Source organism: Schistocerca piceifrons, chromosome 1 (assembly GCF_021461385.2).
Source record: "Schistocerca piceifrons isolate TAMUIC-IGC-003096 chromosome 1, iqSchPice1.1, whole genome shotgun sequence".
NCBI classification, from domain to species: Eukaryota; Metazoa; Arthropoda; class Insecta; order Orthoptera; family Acrididae; genus Schistocerca; species Schistocerca piceifrons.
This window is the reverse complement of record NC_060138.1, coordinates 284,884,521-284,911,737: the sequence shown is the minus strand read 5'-3', so window position 1 is coordinate 284,911,737 and position 27,217 is coordinate 284,884,521. Positions and strand designations below refer to the sequence as shown.

Genomic DNA, 27,217 nt, shown 5'->3' with positions numbered 1-27,217 from the left:
GTACGAAATTCAGAAGTCATCTGCATACAGAGAGGACGAGATGGATGGCCCTACAGCTGCTGCAAGACCATTAATGGCCACTAAAAATAGAGGTACATTCAATACAGAGCCCTGCGAGACCCCATTCTCCTGGATGTGGGGGGAACTATGGGAGGCACCAACTTGGACATGGAAAATACGAAGTGACAGGAAATTCTGGATAAAAATTGGGAGCAGGCCTCGGAGACCCCATTTGTATATTGTGGCAAGGATAAGATGTCGCCAGTTGGTGTCATACGCTTTTCGTAGCAACAAGGTGTTAACATCTGGAAAAGGCTGTTCAGATAGCGGGCTGTTTCTTAGCAGACTACTACTTACTTTGCTTACGTTCTTGCTTCTCTTTAAGGGGCTGGCTGGGAAGATTTCTCCGAAGCAGCTTCAGGCACGGAGGAGGCTGTTGCTTCTCCAGTAGGGGAGGATGGGATCGATGTCCCTGCATTTGGGGGGACCTTGCTCCCAAGTAGGTGTTTTGGGAGCAACGGAGGAAGATTTGCCCCCTACCATCAACAGGGCAGATGTATTCTGGTGGCCTGGAGGGCCCACTGTTCCTGGCACAGAGTGAGGAACCACCGGCACTTGGGATGGCGATGGCAACATAGCTGCAGCTTATGTCAACATCAACCGAATGGGGTGTAAGCTTTCAAATTTGCGTTCAGCCTCTGTGTAAGTCAACCAGTCCAGGGTCTTGTACTACATGATTTTCTGCTCCGTTTGCAGTACTCGGCAGCCTGGTGAGCAGGGGGAGTGGTGCTCTCCATAGTTGATGCAAGTGCGAAGTGGCGCACATGGAGTATCTGGGTGCAGAGAAAGTCCGCAGTCTAAACATGTGACGCTGGGAAGTGCAGCGGGAAGACGTGCCTGAACTTCCAGCACTTAAAGCACCGCATAGTGGGAGGGACATATGGTTTAATGTCACAGCGGTAAACCATCACCTTGACCTTTTCAGGCAATGAATCACCATCAAAGGCGAAGACAAAGGCAGCGGTAGCAACCCTGTTTCCTTTGGGTCTGTAAACGCGCCGGATGAAATGTACACCCAGCCGTTCTAAATTGGCGCGGAGCTCATCATCAGCTTGCAAGAGGAGGTCGATGGAAAATGATCTCCTGGACCATGTTGAGGCTTTTATGGGAAGTGACTGAAACAGGAATACCATCCAGCTTGTCACAGGCGGGATTGGGCTGGGGATGCTGTCTGAATCAAGACTGCGCTGTTTCGCATCTTGGGCAGTGCTGTCACTTCTTCAAACTTTCCCTCACGGCGCTCAACAAAAAATTGAGGTTTCGTAGGTAGAAAGGGGTACCCATCAGTTCTGCTACCAACTAAAAACCGAGACCGATATGGCTATCTCTGTTTGTAGTCCTACGTTCCTCCCATGGTGTAGCGAGGGAGGGAAACGATTTAGGGTCATACCTGTCGGCATTGTATTCGATCTTGCCCTTCTTACAGACTGCTGGTGCCGTATGGTCACCAGCAAGAGATGACTTAGTCCACTTCATTGCAGATCATCCACCCTGATGCCACCCACTCCGATCAGTGGCTCTCCCCACGGGTGCCACCCAGCCACATCAAATGCCAACTGGCATGATGGCCATTGCTGGAAATCCTGATGACCCAGGAAGACAGGCATTTACTCCTTGGCATACAGAGGGACTTTACAGCTCAGGCATCAGCAGTGCGATCCCTGTATTGTCAGGGGGCTACCACCAAATGGGTACATGACGGCCCCACCACAACAGACTAGCTACCGTGCTAGGTATTAGGCGCAGAGAAATCCAGTATTGTCATGGGGGCAAAAACTGACATGAAACAACTGAAGAAGATGACTTATGCCAGAAAGTGTCCTCGCCCAAATAGTTGAATCGCAGGTGGAGATGCAAAGCCATGACAAGTGATTCAGGAGATCGAATCTAGGGGCACTATGGATAGCTCATGCACCACGTAAGGCGTCCTTCTCCGTATGGCTGAGACTCCTTTTAGTGGCCTCTTATGACAGGCAGGAATACCTCGAGCCTATACTAACCCCCGGACCTGCAGGGAGTCCCCTGCACACGTAAGACCGCCCTAACATGTTATTCTTCTGGATGGTCTGCTGCCCTATCCTTGGTACTTCTAAGCCTGCAGATCACACAAAAAACCCACCTCCGAACACCTACGCCTGAGCTGGTATACAGACAGCCACTCGCCATTCCTGGCAATTTTTTGGAAGTGACCTCGTTTCTTCCTGATAGTGCAGCAGGTTTCATGCAGCAGCTCCAGGGCATTATGGCCCAGCTATGACTGACACCTCAGCAACATTATGGTGAGCAACATCGATTGTGACCTCACAGCATGCACACATTATGCCTCGGGTGTATGCATGCCAGCCGTCACTCTATCCTCAGTATTTGGGCCTGCACTTTGTGTTGCGACACATGGACAAGACGTTCTCCATTCGTCTAAACAGGTTGCAACAACCATCTCCACACACAGGTTCAAGCTGGTCTATATGCAACAGCTCCCTCCAGGCAATGAACACCAGCAACATCGAGGTGGAGTTTCCCCCTCTACCACTGGTCCGAGTCGCTAACGCAGACAGCATCCCGCCCCCAAAGACACCTGACACTCTCAACAGGTGTCATCAACCCTACTGCAAGCATCAGCAACACTAGAGGAGCAATGCTATGTCATACACTCCCAACTCCACGCACAGGAGCTACCCATGCCCCTCCTCTCACCAAAGATGTTTTCCTCTCTAAACGGGGAAATGTATGGCGACTTCGTCCATAGCCTCCACCTGGAGCAGCAGACCATGCGCTGCGTAGATGGGAAACCAGCCCATCGACACTCTCACTGGTCAATTCCTCCAGAGGGAGAGCTATATGGTTTCCATATGGACAAATGCTGAACCTGAGTGATCAATCAGTTCTAATGAGGCAACACCTCTCAGCCATGTTCTCAGCATCTTGTCCGCACACTGCCACATTGCTCGCATTGTCATCTGTTGCACCTCACCAGCATATAGGCCAACAACAGAATTCTTACCTCATGTTCAGTGTAAAGTATTCTGTCATGGTCAATTTAACGAGGGAAATGCTGCTGCAGTTTTCCATGCCGTCTTCCTGAGCTGTGTTCCCTAGAGGTCTTTCTATTGACTGCCATGCCGTCTTCCTGAGCTGTGTTCCCTAGAGGTCTTTCTATTGACTGCAGGTGTACAAAGCCTGACACCGGATGCCTGGTTGGTACTCCCAGTATCAGCACTTTGAATACTGCATACAGTGGGGTGTAAATAGCACAGTGGACACCAGAAGTACCACATGGGTTTATTACCATTCCATCCCCAGCTGTTTTGGCACTTCCTTTGTCGCCAAACACACCACCAAAGCGGGTTTTCCCACACCACCAGACTACGGTAAACAAAGGCTGTAAGCCACCCATGGTCCGCCCTTCTAGATACTCCAACCCAACCAATTGCCCTCCTTGATTAAGAGGTATTACCTCATTAAATTTTACTCCATCTAGTTGTTAATTTTTAGGAATAATATCTGAGAACCAGATTGCATCGCTCTTCTAGCATGCCTTATTATTTATTGTCATCTCTCTAATTAGCACACTGCTTATGTATGTAATGTGTGTGACAGAATAATGGGAATGTTTGAAATTAGTGGCAGCCATGGGCAGATGGGAGCACTGCGGGTTCGTGACAGTTAGCAAGTAAATAGTCTGCCATTTCAGTAATCGCGGATCAGTGGAACAGACAAAAACACGAGTTAGCCATAAAAATTTTATATAAAAACAATGATAGTTTGGTAGCAGTGCAGAGGGAGTTTTGATATTTTTATAATTTAGGATGTCATTATGCAGTTCCATTGAAACACGCGATAAAATGTTAGATTAATAACTTTGAAGAGACTAGATCTGCCCTCAAGAAGAAACCAAATGGATGACCAACAAGTGTGAATTCTCCACTGAACACTGATGCTGTATGCAAGTCTGTCGTACGGAGCCCATGGTGTTCAATTCGTAAGCACACAGCAGTGGTTGGTATGTCCCAGGAGAGTGATCGCCGAATTTGTCATCTTGATTTAAAATTTCATCCATACAAACTACAGACTGTGCAACAATTACCGGTTATGAAGAGGATTATGTCAACAAATCATAAAAATTAACAATGACGATGAATTTCTAAACAAGTTGTGGCCCGCAAATGAACAGGGAAACATAATAACAGTCAATGCCGATCATTACATGGTGACGTTACCAAATGTTCAAGAAGCCAGGTATCAAAAGGATGGAGCGACATCACACCACACTGCACGGCAATTAATGGCATATGTGCGAGAATTGTTAGGCAACCGTGTGATCTCACGATTCAGTAACATTCCCTGGCCCCCTAGATCACCAGGTATATCCATTTGTGATTTTTTCTTGTGGGGCTACCTCAAGAGCAAAGTCTATATGACTCGACTCCTGGATGAGTTAAAACCGAGAATTCAGGATTCAATTCACAGTATCCCAGCTGAGATGTTTCATCGATCCATGAGGAATCTCAACAGCAGATTTCACAAATGTATTTGTACAGGAGGACGCCATCCAAAGGATGTAATTTAAAAAAATGATAAATGCCATCAATGTTTCGTAAATGGCAAAGTTGTAAGATTTCAATTAGTATAAATGCAATTTCTTTCCTTCATCGCTTCTAGTTTCATTGGATTGTGGAAATGTTCCCATTTTTCTGTGTCACCCTGTATATCCCTTACGAGTATAGAGGGGAACCTAAATCATTCTTTCAGGGTCATTCCACATCAAACCCTTGGTCCCCAACAGACCACCTGCAATCTGAATAAAAGTTTGCACAAGCATTTCTTATAGAATAAACCAAAGCTCTCGAAAATTTGAGTTCAAGGTATAAAACTTCACGGTTTTATGAGGCATTTAGTGCGAAACTACAAACTGTTGTGCGAGCTCTATGACAGTTTTGGCAAAACTGAAGAAGGCTTATAAACCAAAGGTAATAGTAGTCCAAAGGAGATATTTGGAAGCAACACACAATATTTTCTGAACATCAACATGTTAAAATTATGAGGGTGTGCACCATTCATCGTTTTTGGTGCTACATGAGGTCGAAGTTGGGGGGGAAATCAATTGTGACAATTTTCCAATTATTTTGAGACTGCAATAATTTTTGGACAAAATATGTAACTGCAATACTTACATGCGAGTGTGTTAAAAGTTACTAATAATATGTAAACAGCACCACGAGCATAATACAGTTAGCTGGAGGTAAATGGTTCATATTTAACCCAGGACATGAGTGATAGCTTACAATAGTTGTTTGTTTGTTTGTTTGTTTGTCTATGTTCATTACTAACAGTTAGTGCTTTCCATTCGTTCAAAAGCATCTACTAAGTTTTTCCACTGCTCTGTGTCCCAAGATATTGTTGCCGCAATGGTTCATCACACGATTCGATGTCATCTCGCTATCTTCTTCCTCGTTTTTTCTTTCAGGGGAAGTTAGTCTACTGTTAATTTGTATGTAAATAAACACAGAGCACCCACACAATATACAGCGTCCAGAATTCGCAATTAAGAAATCAACCACACATAACAAAAACCTGAATGATGTTACACACTTTTTCCACAGCATCCAGACAGCACTGGATAGTACACAGCCATTTTAGTCATGAGAATGTAAAGTGAAATAACAGTTCAGCATACACGAGGCAGAAGATGAGCATGTATATAATGGAGTATCACAATGCAACATTTTGCTTAACTAGACCACTGATACAGCAAATCACAACTTTTACAGTTTTCATTCTTTTACCTTGACATCTGGTTTGTACTTTATGGACTATATCAAACTGAAAGCTCATTAATTGTACTTTACTTGAGATGCGAAATCTGAGTTGAGCACCTCTGTAAAGCTTTGAATTGTGGGACTAATTTATTTGTAGAGATCCCTAACAAACTTCTTACATTACAGTTAATTTTCTGACAAGTAGCTGATCCAGTAAGATTATGCTACTAATTTGATAAAACTGCACCTTCATGAGAGCTTTAATGGCTGTTTAGATGCACAGAAGTACTTGAGACATCTTTACTCATTCACTGTTGATTGAAGTATTCTATTGTTAATTTATTGGGAACATATAATCACTTCTTCTAAACGCTTAGGGGTAACAACTATTTGGCATAGCTGTATGAACCTGTAACATTTCTGGCACTGAGCGAGTAATGATACCTTTTGAAAATAGCTCTCCAAAAACTGTTGTTGTGGGTGGATATTTTCCCCCAATACCTTTCATAACTACAGCTACTCGAAGAATAATATTTGAATTATAGTCAAGCCAATACACAGTATGGCTAGCCGCTTTGTTACTCTCACATTCGATTTCGTAGTTTGGGTAAATGATGTCCAAAATTTCACCATTCTTTTCTTTCTAGTGAATTCCTACAAATGATAAAAAAATGGAAATGTGTAGCTATGAACTCTGCACCTTAAGATTAGTACTCCATTCCTCTAACCATTTTGCCAAGATACAGCAGAATGCTGAGTCCTTATTGTGGACAAAGATATTGTGTGGCTTTTATCTTCATTCGAAATATGTGAAGTTATCATCTCAACCTGCAAAAGACAAATATGTGCAATTTAAAAAACCCTAGTTGGTAAAATTGGTCTTTCATTTTTAGTTAAGCCTGAGTGGAAGATAGTGAGCAATTACAAGCAAATTCTCAGAATTATTATAGCCTCTATGCCTCATATTTGTTGGTATCCAGATGCTGTCGTCGTGATTCAAACATTCAGTCAGGTCCATAATGTGTGTCATAAAGTAAGCAATCTTTAGCACATGGCACATAGGTAAATATGGAGAGAGCATCAGATATCTCTCAATTCCTCAATCAATGACCCACTTCCTCTGTCTGATGTCACATCCTGAACCGTTTTTTTATGCTGCTTTAGTTGAATGGTCTGATTTTTTCTGTCATTTTGTCTCAAGTATCCCAGTTTTTTGCTGTTGATTGTACAATAATCTAAACTGATATAATTTAAAACTGGAGAATAATTCTGCCTTATGCAAGACATCATAGTTTTATCATTACCCAAACATGCTTTAGCACTTCACATGATCGAGCGAGGTGGCACAGTGGTTAGCACACTGGACCTGTATTCTGGAGGATGACTGTTCATACCTGCATCCAGTCATCCTGATTTAGGTTTTCTGTGATTTCCCTAAACCACTTCAGACAAATGCCAGGACGGTTACTCTGAAAGGGCACAGCCGACTTCCTTCCTCATCCTTCCCTAATCCAATTGGATTGATAACCTCACTGTTTGGTCCCATTCCCTCAAATCAACCAACCACTTCACATGCAATCTTCAGTGGGATTTTGTGTTCACTTTCTTTTTCGCATGAAGCTATTAGTCATGTATACTGGTACCTTGATATCCACCACACATTCTACAGCCTGCCATTGTTTATTTTATGATGTCACTGGTCTTGCTTCTCTCGTTTGTGGCACGTTAAAGCACTTACAACTTTTGCTCTTGTCACTTCCTGCTGTTATACATGTTTGTTTTGTATAATTCTCCAGCAAAGCACAAGGTTTCTGCAGCCATAATAGGAAAGTGAATACATATTCAACTATTTAAACACTTTAAAACATATCATATTATTCACGTTAATATGCCAGTAAGGATGTATCTAACAACACATTTTATAAAATTTGTTGACCAAAGCCAGAACACATGGTCTCACTTTACTAATGTCGAATCACTTCTATAGGAGTCTAATCACGCATGCGTGCCATGTGTCTGGCACACTACATGCCTCGTCACCTGACAAAATACATCAATGGGTGCCCTGCCTCAGGTATCTTTTCTGACTGTGTATATGGACTTTCCTCTGAAAGGAGGATGAGGAGTATGAAAAATAAAACTCAGAAATAATAATCCACATTTCAGGTGGTACTCAATCATACTCTCGTGAATGAGAGGTAGACACAGTGTCATCTGAAGCTTGTTAAAATACATCTCTTCTTCCTTACCATTGGAGAGATCATCATTGCTGATTCGCAGTGATTCAACTTCCATCTCCAACTGAGATGCTCGATTCTCAGATTCCTTTAATGCACTAGAAATTTTCTTAAGGTGTTCTTGGAGTGATTTTTGTATGCGACACATTACGAAAACATCACATTCCTTGTCCGAGATCCTGGAACAGAAATTTAATTACCTTTATAGGAACAATTTAAAATATTTTGGTATAAATTTCTTAAAATTTACTGTAAAATAAAAACTAAAAAAGCACAACTTGTCATGGAAACAGACTTACTGGAACAAAAAAGAACAGTTTTATGTCTTGAATTTACATGTACATTTGAAACAAGTTTCACTTTATCTGCCACATTGCCTTTTTTTTTTATTTTTTTTATTTTTATTTTTTTTTACTCTATTATGCGTGTGTCTGATCACATTCAGGGGCCTTTTTTTCTATCTTACCTTTCTTTTATTTAACAATATTATAAAAAAGGATAGTTGCTACTCATCATATAGCAGAGATGCTAAGTTGCAGGTAGCCACAACAAAAGGACACACACACACACACACACACACACACACACACACACACACACACACACACACAAGACCACAGTTTATAGCATCTGAAGCCTGGATTTTCCATTGTTTCATTTCTTCTTTATTTATTTTTGTGTTGGTAGATGCAGACAAATGCCCAAAGCCGTTTTAAATGCCGAAAATCTGAGCACTTATAAAAATAAGTATTTTTTAGAGTTTCTACTGCTGCTGCTGGTGTTGTTGTTGAGGTCTTCAGTCCAGAGACTGGTTTGACACAGCTCTCTGTGCTACTCTGTCCTGTGCAAGCTTCTTCATATCCGAGTAACTACTGCAACCTACATCCTTCTGAATCTGCTTAGTGTATTCATCCCTTGGTCTCCCTCTACGATTTTTACCCTCCACACTTCCCTCCAATACTAAATTAGTGATCCCTTGATGCCTCAGAACATGTCCTACCAACTGATCCCTTCTTCTAGTAAAGTTGTGTCACAAATTCCTCTTCTCCCCTATTCTATTCAATACCTCCTCATTAGTTATGTGATCTACCCATCTAATCTCGAGCATTCTTCTGTAGCACCACATTTCGAAAGCTTCTATTCTCTTCTTGTCGAAACCATTTATGGACCTTGTTTCACTTCCACACTCCACACAAATACTTTCAGAAAAGATTTCCTGACACTTAAATCTATACTCTATGTTAACAAATTTCTCTTCTTCAGGGATGCTTTCCTTGCCATTGCCAGTCTACATTTTATATCCTCTCTACTTCAACCATTATCAGTTGCTTCCCAAATAGCAAAACTCATTTACTGCTACAATGTGTAATTTACCAATTAAAATAAGGGATGGGATGATACTCCTGATTTTAAAAGTTAGTAAATGTTTGCACTTTAAACAATGTCTATCATTTATTGCCTTTATTCCTAAGAATGAAAACAAAGAAGAGGGAAGCATGCTTTTTACTTGCATTCCAACTTGCTGTACCAAGGAAGGGTGTGTCTTGCTGACAGCTGCTTATTAATTATACTTTCCTTTATCTTTTTACTGGTTCTTACTGGTTCTACTCCTCACTCAGTCTCTCTTGCACTCAAACAGCCCCCTGCCACACCACCCTCTCCCTGTGTGTGTGTGTGTGTGTGTGTGTGTGTGTGTGTGTGTGTGTGTGCACGCGACATACTCAAAAATGGCCTGAGGCTGAAATTGTGCAATTATAAATTAAATAAAGAGAATGGCAGCTGAAGGCATCAAGAAATCATTCAAAAACTGGACTAAATGTTGTTCAAGTTAGAGAGAACTTGGCAGATTAGAGGGAGAAACAAGGAATTTGGTCCCAACAATATGTTTGAGACGGAGTGGGTCCTCATCTTCAGGCAGATAAAAATTGTCATGTGTGTCCTTTATAGTAGAGGGGAGGTTTCAGATGGCTTTGTGAATTGGCAGAATTGCCCATAAAAATTCTGGAAGCTCCAGCTACATGTGCTGCTACAGAATTTTCCTTCGGCAACTTTGGATGGATCCACAGTGTAATCAGAGAGCTGCAAAACTAACCTACCTCTCCTGTAAGTGGAAGGTGATGAATGGAGCAGGAACACAACCTAATCCTTTTGATTCCAAGGAAAAACCAACACTGAACAGTCCAAGCAAAGACAAAATGGAAAGGAACACAGTGGTCAGCAAGGAATCAGATTCAGGGGAATCTGAAGCAGTCAGAATTCCACAAGTCTTCTTCAACTTATGAAAATCATGGAACTGACTGAGAACAATTTTTCAGTTCTTTTTGCAGTAGTCCAACGCTGCCAGTCGCATTGCAAACAGTGACATGGAGGCAGCAAAAGAAGAGCAAAGAGGTGGTGTTGGTTTTCTGACAGCAAAAGGAGGAGGAGGAACAGACATTCATCGACGAATGTCACAAGTGTACAACAAACACTGCATGTCCCTTTCAAGGGTCAAGGCATGGCAGAAGCACTTCAGGGAAGGACGGGTGTCATTAGCCGATGGCGCACGGTCTGAAGCACCACCCTGCAGTACTGATGACATCATCCAGCTGGTGGATGCACTCATCACCCAGGACTGCCGAGCGACAGAGAAAGCCATAGCCGCCATGGTCGGATTGAGCGTCTGAAGTGTTCACACCATAATGAAGGAACGACTATACATGTGCAAAGTGAGCACCCAATGGGTGCCCCACAGTCTTCAACCACACCAGGAAGCATCTGCAGTGCTATGCTTGGGAAGGGAATGTGTTCCTGGCACAAGTGGTGGCAGGAGATGAGTTATGGTGTCTTCACTTTGAACCAGAATCAAAACAATCAAGTATCCAGTGGAAGCATCCAGGATCACCATCACTAAAAAAAAGCCAAGGCCATCCACATGTGTGCAGGAAAGGTTATGCTGACGTCGTTCTTTGACCAAGATGGCCCCCTTCTGATTCACTTCCTGCAGCACGGGACAACAGTGAACGCCCAGCATTACTCGCAAACCTTGACCACCCTTTGCCAAGCAATCTAATCAAAACGACCACGCAATCTCACCCATGGGGTCATTCTGCTCCATGACAAAGCAAAGCCTCACATGGCCAACACAGTCGCAGCACTCCCGCAGAAATTAAAATGGGAGGTTATCGGCAACCCTCGATACAGTCCGGATCTCTCCCCCTGTGATTTCACCATTTTTGGTCCCCTTCAAAAGACCTACACCGTGGTCTAGGGGTAGCGTCTTTGATTCATAATCAAAACGTCTATGGTCCCGGGTTCGATCCCCGCCACTGCCTAAATTTTGATAAATAATCAGCATTGGCGGCCGAAGACTTCCGGCATAAGAAATCAGCCTCATTCTGCCAACGGCCTTGTCAAAGAGGGCGGAGGAGCAGATAGAGGTTCAGGGCACTCTCTTGTCCTAGGGGTGGGAAATTGCCCCTAAAGGCGGAAGAATCAGCAATGATCAACGACATGAGGATGCAGAAGGCAATGGAAACCACTGCATTAAAGACACGTAACGTGTATCCACAGGACATGTGGCCTGTATTTGAAGGAGTGTCATGATAATCTCTCCATTGGCAAAAGATTCTGGAATAGTCCCCCACTCGGATCTCCAGGAGGGGACTGCCAAGGGGGAGGTTACCATGAGAAAAAGATTGAATAATCAACGAAAGGATAACGTTCTACGAGTCGGGGCATGGAATGTCAGAAGCTTGAACGTGGTAGGGAAACTAGAAACTCTGAAAAGGGAAATGCAAAGGCTCAATCTAGATATAGTAGGGGTCAGTGAAGTGAAGTGAAGTGGAAGGGAGACAAGGATTTCTGGTCAGATGAGTATTGGGTAATATCAACAGCAGCAGAAAATGGTATAACAGGTGTAGGATTCGTTATGAATAGGAAGGTATGGCAGAGGGTGTGTTACTGTGAACAGTTCAGTGACCGGGTTGTTCTAATCAGAATCGACAGCAGACCAACACCGACAACGATAGTTCAGGTATACATGCCGACGTCGCAAGCTGAAGATGAACAGATAGAGAAAGTGTATGAGGACATTGAAAGGGTAATGCAGTATGTAACGGGGGGCGAAAATCTAATAGTCATGGGCGACTGGAATGCAGTTGTAGGGGAAGGAGTAGACAAAAAGGTTACAGGAGAATATGGGCTTGGGACAAGGAATGAAAGAGGAGAAAGACTAATTGAGTTCTGTAACAAGTTTCAGCTAGTAATAGCGAATACCCTGTTCAAGAATCACAAGAGGAGGAGGTATACTTGGAAAAGGTCGGGAGTTACGGGAAGATTTCAATTAGATTACATCATGGTCAGACAGAGACTCCGAAATCAGATACTGGATTGTAAGGCATACCCAGGAGCAGATATAGACTCAGATCACAATATAGTAGTGATGAAGAGTAGGCTGAAGTTCAAGACATTAGTCAGGAAGAAGCAATACGCAAAGAAGTGGGATACGGAAGTACTAAGGAATGACAAGATACGCTTGAAGTTCTCTAACACTATAGATACAGCAATAAGGAATAGCGCAGTAGGCAGTACAGTTGAAGAGGAATGGACATCTCTAAAAAGGGCCATCACAGAAGTTGGGAAGGAAAACATGGGTACAAAGAAGGTAGCTGCGAAGAAACCATGGGTAACAGAAGAAATACTTCAGTTGATTGATGAAAGGAGAAAGTACAAACATGTTCCGGGAAAATCAGGAATACAGAAATACAAGTCGCTGAGGAATGAAATAAATAGGAAGTGCAGGGAAGCTAAGACGAAATGGCTGCAGGAAAAATGTGAAGACATCGAAAAAGATATGACTGTCGGAATGACAGACTCAGCATATAGGAAAGTCAAAACAACCTTTGGTGACATTAAAAGCAACGGTGGTAACATTAAGAGTGCAACGGGAATTCCACTGTTAAATGCAGAGGAGAGAGCAGATAGGTGGAAGGAATACATTGAAAGCCTCTATGAGGGTGAAGATTTGTCTGATGTGATAGAAGAAGAAACAGGAGTCGATTTAGAAGAGATAGGGGATCCAGTATTAGAATCGGAATTTAAAAGAGCTTTGGAGGACTTACGGTCAAATAAGGCAGAAGGGATAGATAACATTCCATCAGAATTTCTAAAATCATTGGGGGAAGTGGCAACAAAACGACTATTCACGTTGGTGTGTAGAATATATGAGTCTGGCGATATAGCATCTGACTTTTGGAAAAGCATCATCCACACAATTCCGAAGACGGCAAGAGCTGACAAGTGCGAGAATTATCGCACAATCAGCTTAACAGCTCATGCATCGAAGCTGCTTACAAGAATAATATACAGAAGAATGGAAAAGAAAATTGAGAACGCGCTAGGTGACTATCAGTTTGGCTTTAGGAAAAGTAAAGGGATGAGAGAGGCAATTATGACGTTACGGCTAATAATGGAAGCAAGGCTAAAGAAAAATCAAGACACTTTCATAGGATTTGTCGACCTGAAAAAAGCGTTCAACAATATAAAATGGTGCAAGCTGTTCGAGATTCTGAAAAAAGTAGGGGTAAGCTATAGGGAGAGACGGGTCATATACAATATGTACAACAACCAAGAGGGAATAATAAGAGTGGACGATCAAGAACGAAGTGCTCGTATTAAGAAGGGTGTAAGACAAGGCTGCAGCCTTTCACCCCTACTCTTCAATCTGTACATCGAGGAAGCAATGATGGAAATAAAAGAAAAGTTCAGGAGTGGAATTAAAATACAAGGTGGAAGGATATTAACGATACGATTCGCTGATGACATTGCTATCCTGAGTGAAAGTGAAGAAAAATTAAATGATCTGCTGAACGGAATGAACACTCTAATGAGTACACAGTATGGTTTGAGAGTAAATCAGAGAAAGACAAAGGTAATGAGAAGTAGTAGAAATGAGAACAGCGAGAAACTTAACATCAGGATTGATGGTCACGAAGTCAATGAAGTTAAGGAATTCTGCTACCTAGGCAGTAAAATAACCAATGACGGACGGAGCAAAGAGGACATCAAAAGCAGACTCGCTATGGCAAAAAAGGCATTTCTGGCCAAGAGAAGTCTACTAATATCAAATACTGGCCTTAATTTGAGGACGAAATTTCTGAGGATGTACGTCTGGAGTACAGCATTGTATGGTAGTGAAACATGGACTGTGGGAAAACCGGAACAGAAGAGAATCGAAGCATTTGAGATGTGGTGCTATAGACGAATGTTGAAAATTAGGTGGACTCATAAGGTAAGGAATGAGGAGGTTCTACGCAGAATCGGAGAGGAAAGGAATATGTGGAAAACACTGATAAGCAGAAGGGACAGGATGATAGGACATTTGCTAAGACATGAGGGAATGACTTCCATGATACTAGAGGGAGCTGCAGAGGGCAAAAACTGTAGAGGAAGACAGAGGTTGGAATACGTCAAGCAAATAATTGAGGATGTAGGTTGCAAGTGCTACTCTGAGATGAAGAGGTTAGCACAGGAAAGGAATTCGTGGTGGGCCGCATCAAACCAGTCAGTAGACTGATGGGGAGGGGGGAGAGGGGGGGGGGGAGAGAGAGAGAGAGGGAGAGAGAGAGAGAGAGAGAGAGAGAGAGAGAGAGAGAGAGAGAGAGAGACCTGAGGGGCAAACGACTCACTTCCGACGACGATGTCCCGCTGTACAGGCAGAACTGGTTAAACATCCCAGCCTCGGAAATTTTATGGGTAAGCCATTCACAGCCTTGTGTCACAGTGGGACAAGTGTCAACAGCCAGCCTAACATACAGGTACTGGGTTTCTGTTATTATGCCTCTGGCTCTTTTCTTTTGAACGTCCCTTATACCTACAGGCCAGATACTTAATATAAACTATACTCTATGTCAAAAATTACTTTTAAACTTTTGTGTTGGTTTTCTTTCTTTCTTTTTCTTATATACTACCACATGAATTGACCTGATAGAACACTTAAAAAGTTATGTTTACAGTCCAATGTATTTCCCATAACACTCTCCCCTCCTCCTAACTCTCAAGCAGCTTTCTAATGTAGTTACCCAATCACTAAAGAATCAGTGTTGCGAAACACCTTTTCCAATCCAAATATCAGCTTATTTTTTTTTATACAAACAACGTTTATCAATTAATTGTTAAAATGTGTAAATGAATGGGCATTTATGAATTTTGGGCATTTGCCCAGGCGTTTAACCTGGGAATTTGTCCGAACTTACAAATGCCCAGGCATTTTACATCACTAGGTAGGTTTACATTACCTGCATAATGTTAATCAAGGCTAACAGTGTCCATTCAACATGAAACAAATTGCTACTTGTTCTAAGATATTAATATACTACAAATTCAGAATCGAAGGTAATTCTTAGATCCACAGAATTGTTTTGCAACTGATGAATGACATTTAAAATGAGACTGTCATCTCATTTTTGAGCTATTACACGTTATCTATACAAAATAGTGCAACACTGCAGCCATTTTAGCAACATTTTAATGTTTTTGTCTTATAATGTCAACTTCTTAGCAGCAATGCAATGCCTTCTTCTTTAACCATTACAATAAATGTGCCCAAATGAAATTTTTACATTATATAACGTATTTAGTCTCCCAGGAAAAATAAACAAAATCACCTGTTCTTAAAAAGTGATACCAAAACCAATTAAATTTCTCAGCTTATAATGTCGAATTATTGTTGTTAGCTTTAGCACACATAATGTCACTATCATTAACACCATTCCTTAATTACTTAAAGCTGCTGAAGTAGCGAACAGAAAATGATAAAATAAAACAATGAAAAGGAAGCTCAAATCATTAAGAGATTAAGTCTCAAAGAATGTGAAGTCATCTTAACTTCCAGATGTGAAACATTCCATGTGGGAAAAAAAGATATATATATACCTACAGGCCAGATACTTAATATAAACTATACTCTATGTCAAAAATTACTTTTAAACTTTTGTGTTGGTTTTCTTTCTTTCTTTTTCTTATATATATAAAAATAGAGGGAAACATTCCACGTGGGAAAAATTTATCAAAAAACAAAGATGATGTGACTTACCAAATGAAAGCGCTGGCAGGTCGAAAGACACACAAACACACACAAAATTCAAGCTTTCGCAACAAACTGTTGTCTCATCAGGAAGGGGAAGAAAGGACAGGTATACACTCACACACTCGCACGCCCCCCCCCCCCCCCCCCCCCCACCCATCTGTACATATACAGAGACAGGCAGACGTGTGTAAATGCAAAGAGGTTGGGCAGATATGTCAGTTGACGTGGAAGTACAGAGGCAAAGATGTTGTTGAATGACAGGTGATGTACGAGGGGCGGCAACTTGAAATTAGCGGAGGTTGAGACCTGGTGGGTAATGGGAAGAGAGAATATATTGAAGGGCAGCTTCACACATCCGTCCACATCAAACCCACCAACAAGCAACAGTACCTCCATTATGACAGCTGCTACCCATTCCATATCAAACAGTCCCTTCCCAACAGCTTAGGTCTTCGTGTCAAATGAATCTGCTCCAGTCCTGAATCCCTGAACCATTACACCAATAACCTGAAAACAGCTTTCGCATCCCGCAACTACCCTCCTGACCTGGTATAGAAGCAAATAACCAGAGCCACTTCCTCATCTCCTCAAACCCAGAACCTCCCACAGAAGAAACCCAAAAGTGCCCCACTTGTGACAGGATACTTTCCGGGACTGGATCAGACTCTGAATGTGGCTCTCCAGCATGGATATGACTTCCTCAAATCCTGCTCTGAAATGAGATCCATCCTTCATGAAATCCTCCCCACTCCACCAAGAGTGTCTTTCTACTGTCCACCTAATCTTCGTAACCTTTTGGTTCATCCCTATGAAATCCCCATACCACCTTTCCTACCCTCTGGCTACTGCCTTTGTAACCACCCCCTGGTGTAAAACCTGTCCCATGCACCCTCCCACCACCACCTACTCCAGTCCTGTAACCCGGAAGGTGTACACGATCAAAGGCAGAGCCACGTGTGAAAGCACCAACGTGATTTACCAACTGACATGCCTACACTGTGAAGCCTTCTATGTGGGAATGACCAGCAACAAACTGTCCATTCGCATGAACGGACACAGGCAGACAGTGTTTGTTGGTAATGAGGATCACCCTGTGGGTAGACATGCCTTGGTGCATGGCCAGCACATCTTGGCACAGTGTTACACCGTCCGGATTATCTGGATACTTCCCACTGACACCAACCTATCAGAACTCCGGAGATGGGAACTTGCCCTTCAATATATTCTCTCTCCCTGTTACCCACCAGGCCTCAACCTCCGCTAATTTCAAGTTGCCGCCCCTCGTACATCACCTGTCATTCAACAACGTCTTTGCCTCTGTACTTCTGCGTCGACTGACATCTCTGCCCAACCTCTTTGCATTTACATATGTCTGCCTGTGTCTGTATATGTGCGGATGGCTTTCCCTCTCCTTCCCTCTTTCCTGATGTAGCAACCTTGGGCTGCGAAAGCTTGAAATTTGTGTGTGAGTGTGTGTGTTTTTTATTGTGTCTATCCACCAGTATGGAGAAACTAAATGATTTCTTTCTCACCTCTTACTAGTGACAGTATAAAACTCAACCCGATAGCACATTAAATCTTTGCATTACTTGAGCCATTTCTTGTTGGCCCTCACTAGCATGGATTCCAAAGTGCCATGCAGATTGAAACCTCTCTCTCTCTCTCTCTCTCTCTCTCTCTCTCTCTCTCTCTCTCTCTCTCTCTCTCTCTCAAACAATACACCTTGCCTTATAATTAAGCTGAACTGTGCAGCTTTATGGTCCGTTAACACAGCAGAACATGCGAAGCGACAAAAGTGCAACCAATGTATCACCTATGATGACCGTAAAGTCTAAAAACAATCTGGGCATTGTTAGACTATTTTAGATAACTAAAGGGAGTATTTTGCTGTTCACTAATTTATATCTTGCATTTACCTGTTGTGTTCAATTAACTAATGAAAATATGCTATGCTGTACTAATGTAATGAATTTTAACTTAAAATGCTATGAAAATAAATTATGCCAAATAGTCCTGAATTAGAGAATAATACACACTTTCTGCTTCAAAATGGACTGTGTCTATGGTTAGTCCACAGCAATACTGAAGTAGCATTACAGGAAAGACTACCATGAATGTGTCCAAATTTAGCAATACGGATAGATACTTAATGAAATACAGTTAATAAATCATTCAGTACTGACCAACATACAATCGAATATTTCATTACTGAGTATCAGCAAAATGGAGGTTTTTGTCCTTTACATAGCATTATGCATCTATAACATGACATTTTTTGAAAAAAACATGCGGAAAACAACAGTTAAAAATCTTAAACACTGTGAACATGAAAGTATGTTCTTTCTTATGCCCTTTCATTCAATTGGTGATATTCAGAAGTTAATGACAGCTTTTTAGTTGGCACCATCAGTTCAGTTAAGGCCTAAAAGTGGATACTGCTGTGTTTGTCTTTAACATTTGCCACGCAACAACTGTTTCTCCCTACTTCATGTGTCCTAAAACACAACATGGTACTACATGTGTGCCCCATGGGTGGAGCAATTTTGTTTAGGAGATCTTTATCTTAAACAGAGGCCTATTAACATCTTACAGCACTGCCTCTGTCTTATGCTCCATGATCACCCTTATTCTTTTTGTCCATTATTCACATTGCTGAATGGGGAAAACATTTTATGCTCTCTCTACAGACCATTTTCTTATCCTCCAGAAATAACTCCACTACATGTGAAGCTGCCCAAAGTTACCACAAGCAGAACAAAATTGATGCTGTGTAGGAAATTAACTTTATTTGAATAGATGAATACATTGCAACTGTTATTGGAACTCAGCTCCACCTTATCAACTCAAAGATGTGATAGTATTTAGCAGTGCATTATGTCCGCTGTAAATTGACCAAATCTTGTGTCATGGATTGCATCCTGACTTGTCTAGGCAAGCCATCTTCCCACTTAATAACTGAACAAGGGCAGGACTTCCACAGAAACCTAGTATAGCTGCTTAGGAAACACTGCTGAATGAGTGGTGAACCAGTCTTGTGTACTTTCTCAAATGGGGGTAATTCTTCAGTTGTCTGTCCACTGATCTTAGCAGAAACATCTATTAAAGAGCAGCATCCTGTAGGACTGAAAAAGCTTATTACATAAAATTAAGAGCAATATTTCAGTTAAGTTCAGACACTAGAATAGTGGTTCACAGGGAAGTGTGAACAGCTTCACTTTCTTTGCTGTTGCAGCAACAGAATATCATAAATGGAAATCACCCTTTGAAGTGCCAGGTGTATGTATGTGGTTTTATTATGGTTTTCTTCTTTCTCTAGACTCAGAATAACACATTCATCAAAAGTAATGACCTGCATGTTCAAGAAATTGACTGAAACATCAGATCTGATATGCTCCAGTGAGGAAAGTATCTGTGCAACAATCACTGAAAATTTAATTTACAGAAAATCAGTTGCCTTTTAAGGACATCATTTTTAAGGTTGAGAATGCTGAGATTTCTAAGTGTAATACGATGCACAGCTCACCCAGCTTCCACATCTGCGTAACTCTAAGGCGAGAATATTGAAGATGATAAATTTTTGTACTTTCTTCATAATGAGAAACCGGGCGTCTTACAAGTCATATTTTCTGTAATTTCAAAACTATTTCATGTGTATGCAGAAGTTATGGATAGTCATAGCCTTCTATAAAAATTCTGGATACAGTACCTCATGAGGAATTTTACATAGTATATTCTTACAGCAAATTACTCACATTGAGAACAGCAAGCCCTGCAAATTTTATCTATACTTTCTGCTACATTTTTAACATGAAAATTAGTTATTTGTTGGTACTACCTAATGGCTCCAAGTGAAGAAACTTAGTTCACTGTTCTGGTATTTTCCCCCTCAGTAAGTCCACAGAGTTTGTATACCCTGAGAATTCAATGTTTTTGGTGTGGCATTTGTAGTAACCCTCACAACTTTCAAGCAGATGAGGTGTGTAGCCATGCACTAAAATGCTTCTTCTGTTTCTATTCTCTGAGTGCTGCTTAGAGTATGTGGCTTTGTTGATGACAGAATTCTTGAGACCTTCTGTCTTATCATTATGTTGACGTGTGCAGTTTTACAGTCTATTAACACAGCAGAACATGCAGGATGACAAAGTTCTATTAACTTATTGCTCTACAGGTGTAAAGCCAAAATACTACCCAAGCAGTCTAAATATTTAGTATAGGCCAATAATGAGAGACACTACATTGTTGTTGCCTAATATCTGTTGTGTTCAGTAAACTAACAAAAATAATGCTATTTAGTATACATTGTACTAACACAAATTTGCAACTTATCGTGATAATGTTACAAACTTTTTTTAATACAATAAAGTATCCCAAAATTGTCACATATTAGCAGGACAATATGCACGTTCATCTTCAAAATGGTCTACATCTGTGTTCAGTCCACAATAATACTGAAGTAGCATTATAGGAAGGCCTACCCTGATAGTACGCAAATGTAGCAGCATGGGTAGATACATCACAAAATCCAATCAACAAATCATTGAGTGTCACAATTAACTCAATACAATTTACAGAAGCAGAAAAAGCTGGCCTCACAAAGCGTGCGTTTCTGCAAGATTTTCACCTTTGCAGCTACTGGGTACAGAATCAAGGCAATGACAAAACTAATGGGTGAGAAGTTATCTTGAGATTTCTTCACTGGTTGTCCGCCTATTAGTTACTTTCACGGAAGAAGTGAGAATCTTGTCTCTGGTAAGATTAGATCCTAAAAAAGTAACACAGTTGTTACCTTGAAGGGCAAACACTTTACCACTAAGCTAGCATACAACAATAGCAGACAGTGCTCCCTTGTTGAACAAAATGATAGTTAAGACCGAGTATTTGTGATGTAGAGGATGAAGGACGCTGCAGTTTCTGTTGCAATGAGAATCCAGGATTCAAAAATATAGATCTGTTACCTGTATATCATCCCTTAAATGAGAATTATTCAGATATTTAATCTAAAAGATAAGAAAATATTGAGTGAATTCACCAGGATGATTTTGAACCACTCCAGGAAGTGGTCACAGTTTCCAATTCGCCATTAGACTAGTGACAGGTAGAATACATTTTCTGAGACAATGTGTTTCTTGAGGTTTCTTGAGTTAGCTTACAATGGGGAAGATTGCAGTTCAGAGATTCAAAGGTGTCAGCTGCCACTGTGTTGAGTGGAAGCAGAAATATTTAGTATACGCCAATAATTTTTATTCGCATTTGTGTAACAATGGTGGTGGTTGTTGGGATGTTTAAGGGGGACTAAACAGCGAAGGTCATCAGTCCCCCATTCCAAAAACAGGCGAGCTGAAAATCGGCGAAGCAGGTAAAAACCAAAGGGAGGAGGAGACGCCCCCCCAGGCGCTAAAAGAACACACAAGCAGCAACAAACACTACAGACGAGTACAGAGGAACACCAGACAGAAAGGAACAGAAGAAAATAAGATGGCCGGAGACTGGTTGACTGACCACAAGACCAAAAAAAAAAAAAAAAGGGAAAGAGTCAGCCATCGGACGACACACCAAAACAGCAACAAATATTGTGAGACGCGAGGACAAAAGACACAGAAAGGGAAAGGTGCTGGACCTCCCTAAATGGAACCATAAAAAAGACTACCACATATAAAATTTAAAACGTCATCAGCCATGGAGGCATCGTCACATAAAACCAAAGGCAAAGTGCCTGGGAGATTAAAAGACTGCCGGAGGGTGCGCAGTCGGGGACACTCCAGCAAAATGTGGGCGACCGTCAGCCAGGACCCACACCGACACAGGGGGGGATCCTCCTGACACAAAAGATGGCCGTGCGTCAGGTAGGTATGGCCGATGCAGAGCCAACACAGGATGACAGAGTCCCTGCGAGAAGCCCGCAGGGAGGACCGCCACACATCGGTCGTCCCCTTAACAGCCCGCAGTTTATTCGGGGATGTCAGGCCACGCCACTCAGCAGCCCACATCCCAAGTACCTTACGGCGCAACACCAGCTGCTGATCGCGAGCCGTGAGGCCGATCTCCAAAGCTGGGGCGTCGATCGCCCCTTTGGCCAGCCTGTCGACACGCTCGTTCCCCGGGATGCCAACGTGACCTGGCGTCCAAATAAAGACCACCGAACGACCAGAGCGGGTAATGGCGGAAACAGACTCCTGAATAGAGGACACCAGAGGAGAAGAGGTATAGCAGCGGTCGATGGCCTGGAGGCCGCTCAGGGAGTCACTGCAGATGACGATGGACGTACCTGAGCAGGAATGCATTTGCTCAAGAGCGCGCAATATGGCCACCAGCTCTGCAGTAAAAATACTGCAGCCAGCCGGCAAGAGCGCTGTTCAACATGGGCAGCATGAGCAAAAGCGTAGGCAGTGCGACCATCAACCAGGGAACCATCAGTGTAGACAGTCTCACAGCCCGAAAATGAGGCGAGGAGCGCAAGAAAACGGTGACGGAGGGCCACAGGCGGAACCGAGTCCTTGGGTCCTTGTGCCAAGTCCAGACGGACGGACAGCCGGGGCAAACACTAGGGGGGGGCATAGGTGCACGGACCCGGAAGGGAGGCAGAAGAGGGAATGACCCCAGTTCCGACAGCACGGACTGGACGCGGACAGCTGTGTAACAATGATTTGGATCTAAAGTGTAGTTATAAATAATATGCAGAAGCACTGACTGCAACCCAGGCACCATAAATAGAGAGCAGGGGGAAATATTTTGGTGGCTTTCCTCTTTAGTAGGTGTTGCAGCTATTTTTGTTATTCTGCATTAAGCAAACTGAAAACAAACTCTTTCTTACTGGAAGCGATTTTTTTTCTTTAGTGTCACTAGACGCTATTAACATTATGAGTGAATAACATTCACTTAATATTATATACTTGAAAACAGTTTTCCATATGGATTCTTTCACTGGCACCACCTCTTAACACACAAGAACACAAATTCAAAGACAACATATGACGAAAAAGTTGCACTTAATAGTTGCAAAGTAAACTAAGCAGGTGAATGATAGCAGTTTAAGTTTAATTTCAGTCACTCTTAACATGAAAGGGGGAAGAGTTATGATGAGAATGAGAAAAAAGGAACAATAAGTAAAAACTGGAAATTTGTTTAACCACAAACAGTTCCTATGGGACAAAACTGCTGAAGTCATTCGTCCTTAGGCGCCTCAGACCGTGCGGTCGAAACAATAAGTGCTGACAGTAATTCTCGAATATGCTGTTCTAAAGTAAAACTGTCATTCATTCTATGAAAACCAAAGGCATGAAAAGTATAGCTGTTCGTAATGATTACAATATAACTGCTGGCTAAGCTTTGCAAATAAAAGCAAGAAGCTCCTGATAAATGAGACTTTCAATTTTCAGACGACTTAAGACACAGAGGAACCAAAATGACAAGGTACTCTAGGTGAGTGTGGGAGAAAATTTCTATGTAAAACCTTGCCATTGATGCATCCAGATCATAGTTTATTTCCCGGTTGCTTCACCTAACGATGCCTTACAAGACTCCATATGTAGATTTCTTTTTCTGCCTTCTATATGTAAAGTTTCAAGTGTCGCATGAAAAAGAGGACCAAAGTGTTCGCTAGTGATATTTAATTACTGTAATAAGATTGCTTATAAATAAAGGAAGGAGCAGCCTTCACTTTTTTTCTGTGCGCAGCGAGGAGAAGCTTTGCTGTTTTGCGCTATCATTCTCATTCCAGCTACCACAGTGTAAGCATCAATAGATTAGTCTCTTGTCAACAAATAATATACTGAATTCACAACATGTTTACTTGCTCTACTTTTTTCAAAGCCAGATGATATCCTTGTATGTTAATGCTATGTAATTAGCAAATTTTTTTAAAATAAAGGTGATGCATAATTTTTACGACACACTTGTTAGCCATTGGCATTATATGACATGCTAACTTATCAGATCATTTTCTTTTGTTTGTGCTCTCAACATGCAGTATCTCAAAAGTCCAACACTAAATTAACCATACAGCACAACATGATTGACTAATTGCTTTATGCATATACTTTTCAAAAGTACAACAGTCCACATCATTATCTTTGTGAATCTTTCCACTGAAAGTCTAAGGTAAACTACAATGATAAATATCGGCAATTTTTGTGAGTAATATTCTTCACGGAGCAAAGCTTTTCGAGAAAATTAAGTGGCTGACCCAGAGGAGGACACAGTAATTACAACCTGTATTCTGTATCTCCCTTCCATCTTCCCCCGTGATGGTCAACTCACAGCCTCTAGGCCGTCACAACATTCATATTTGTATGCTAGCCTAGAAGTAAACATTTGCCCTTCAAGATGAACACGGTGCTGGTTTTCAGCTCTAATCCTGATGGAGACAAGATTTTTTTACCTCTTCTGCGTTAGAGTCACTAATAGGCAGATCGACAATCAGTAAAGAAATATTAAGAAAACTTCTCCCCATTAGCTTTGTTGCTACCTTGATTCCGTGTCCTGTAGACACTAAGGTGCAAAATTTGCAGAATTGCACACATACTGATGCCTGCTTTCTGTGATTCTGTCGATTTCACCGACTTACTTATGATACAGAATAATTTGTTAACTGTATTTTGTTATGTACTTATCAGTAAAGCTACATTTGCATATTTTCATGGTAGGCCTTTGTATAAAGTTACTTTAGTATTACTGTTGATCGAACGTAGACACAGACCATTTTTGTCACCAACTAAGTCAAACACTATAAGGCACACTCAGAGAACTGAAAACAGAAGAAGCACTTGAGTGCATGGTTACACATCTCATCTGCTTTAAGGTTGTGAGGATTACTATAAACTCTACATCAAAAACACTGAATTCTCTGGGTATACAAACTCTCAGGATTTTCTGAGGAAATAACAGAACAATGTACTAAATTAAATCTTCACTGATTATTGCACAGACACTTTCCTCACCGGAAAAAGGCAAAGCAGATATTTCAGTCAATTTCTTGAACATGCAGATCATTACTTTTGAGTAATGTCTAGAGAAAGAAAGGAAAAAAAACCATAATAAAACCACAGACATACAGCTAGCACTTCAAAGGGTGATTTCCATTTATGATATTCTGTTGCTGCAACAGCAAAGAAAGTGAGGCTGTTCACACTTCCCTGTGGAACACAATTCTAGTGTCTGAACTTAACTGAAATATTGCTCTTAATTTTATGTAACAAGCTTTTTCAGTCCTACAGGATGCTGCTTGTACATGGAAGACTCTTTAATGGATGTTTCTGCTAAGATCAGTGGACAGACAACTGAAGAATCACCCAATTTGAAAAAGTACACAAGATTGGTTCACCACTCATTCAGCAGTGTTTCCTAAGCAGCTACACTAGGTTTCTGTGGAAGCCCTGCCTTTGTTCAGTTATTAAGTGGGAAGATGGCTTGCCTAGACAAGTCAGGATGCAATCCATGACACAAGATTTGGTCAATTTACAGTGGACATAATGCACTGCTAAATACTATCACATCTTTGAGTTGATAAGGTGGAGTCGAGTTCCAAAACAGTTGCAATGTATTCATCCATTCAAATAAAGTTAATTTCCTACACAGCATCAATTTTGTGCTGCCTGTGGTAACTTTGAGCAGCTTCACCTCTAATGGACTATTTCTGGAGGATAAGAAAACGGTCTTAGAGTAGAGCATTAAATGTTTTCCCCATTCAGCAATGAGAATAATGGACAAAAAGAGTAAAGTTGATGGAGCATAAGCCAGTGGCAATGCTCAAAAATGTCAATTGACCTTTGTTTAATATACAGATCTCCTCAGTGAAATTGCTCCACCCCCTCCACCCCTGAGGCACACATGTACGGCAATGTGTGTGTGTGTGTGTGTGTGTGTGTGTGTGTGTAAGACAAAAAGTTAATAGTTATCTTTTAGGACATATTAAGTATAATGTTGATTGCCTGCGAATAGAGAGGGACAATTTTTGTGTGGTAAGTGTTTACAGCAAACGTAGTGCATCCACATTTAGACCTTTTCTTCTGAGACTTTCCCTCACTGAAGAGGCTGAAGACTCAGTAAATGACCATATGGAGTGAGTCTCTTTAAGATAAATACGAAGGATTGTCTAATAGATTTCAAGTTGGGGATTCATTATTGAAGCACTTTATTCAATTTTCAATATTTTCTTAGGAACTGTGTTTCAGGATAGTTGAAGAGGCATAACTGACCTGATTGTGCCAACTAAAAAGCTGTAATGAACTTCTGAATTTCACCAACTGAATGTGAGAACATACCTTCACGCACACAGTGTTTAATATTTTTGTTGTTATATAATCAATATTTTGCACTTTAATTGCTAAAATTTTAAAGTGTTCTATTTTGAAAAATGCATGGAAAACTTCATCCTATAGATGCTTATGCCATGTAAAGGGCAAAAAACTCTTCCATTTTGCTGATACACGGTAACGACATTATGGATTTTATGTTGCTAACTAGGTGATGTGTGGGATTGAGAAAAGTAAAGCAATGAACACCTGGAAGTTTCTTTTGAATAATACATTGTTTTCCTACACATGGTTCTATGGATTGCTACACTAGTTTCTTCATTTCTATAGTGCTAAGTATCATTACATTGCGTTATAAAGAAATAAGTCACTCATATGAGACAGCATTCTGTATAAAAATACTAGCACTGAATCAGTGGACCATTTAGATAATTAAATACTTCATACTCAACAGTCCTGATGAGCTTTCCAAATGATTCGGATAAACCAGCAGTCACAGGAACAGTAGTATATTCTGAATGAGTTTCACCCAAGTTGAGTACCTGTACAGGTAATGCCTCATAATTTCTGCAATGAGAAAGAAAGAAAATTTGTAGTGTAACTCAACATGTCTTCTGTATGGAATAAACTGAAACTAAATTAAATAGAGAGACAATTAACTGGCAGCACTCAAGTACGGACAAAAATTTGTGTTACAGCAAACAGCTTTAGGATGCAGTAGGTCCAACAGTCAAAAATCAATGAAAGGAAGGAAAGAATGTTAGGAAATACAATTATTCATAAACAAAATAGACAAGCCACTCTATGCCTTTGCTCTGGGAATATTGAGGACAGAATGAGAAAGGA

The 27,217-nt window shown here is 41.4% G+C and overlaps 1 protein-coding gene across 1 annotated transcript in view; it reads right to left on the bottom strand.

The window, feature by feature from the left end:
• The window catches only part of LOC124788551 (BRISC complex subunit FAM175B-like), a 134,192-nt gene that overhangs the window by 11,039 nt on the left and 95,936 nt on the right, over positions 1-27,217 (bottom strand). Inside the window, exons 5-6 of the mRNA XM_047255825.1 lie at positions 26,819-26,938; positions 8,066-8,232 (exon numbers count right to left, since the gene is read on the bottom strand). Of these exons, the coding sequence (XP_047111781.1) occupies positions 8,066-8,232; positions 26,819-26,938 (287 nt within the window). The remainder of the gene's footprint in view (positions 1-8,065; positions 8,233-26,818; positions 26,939-27,217) is intronic.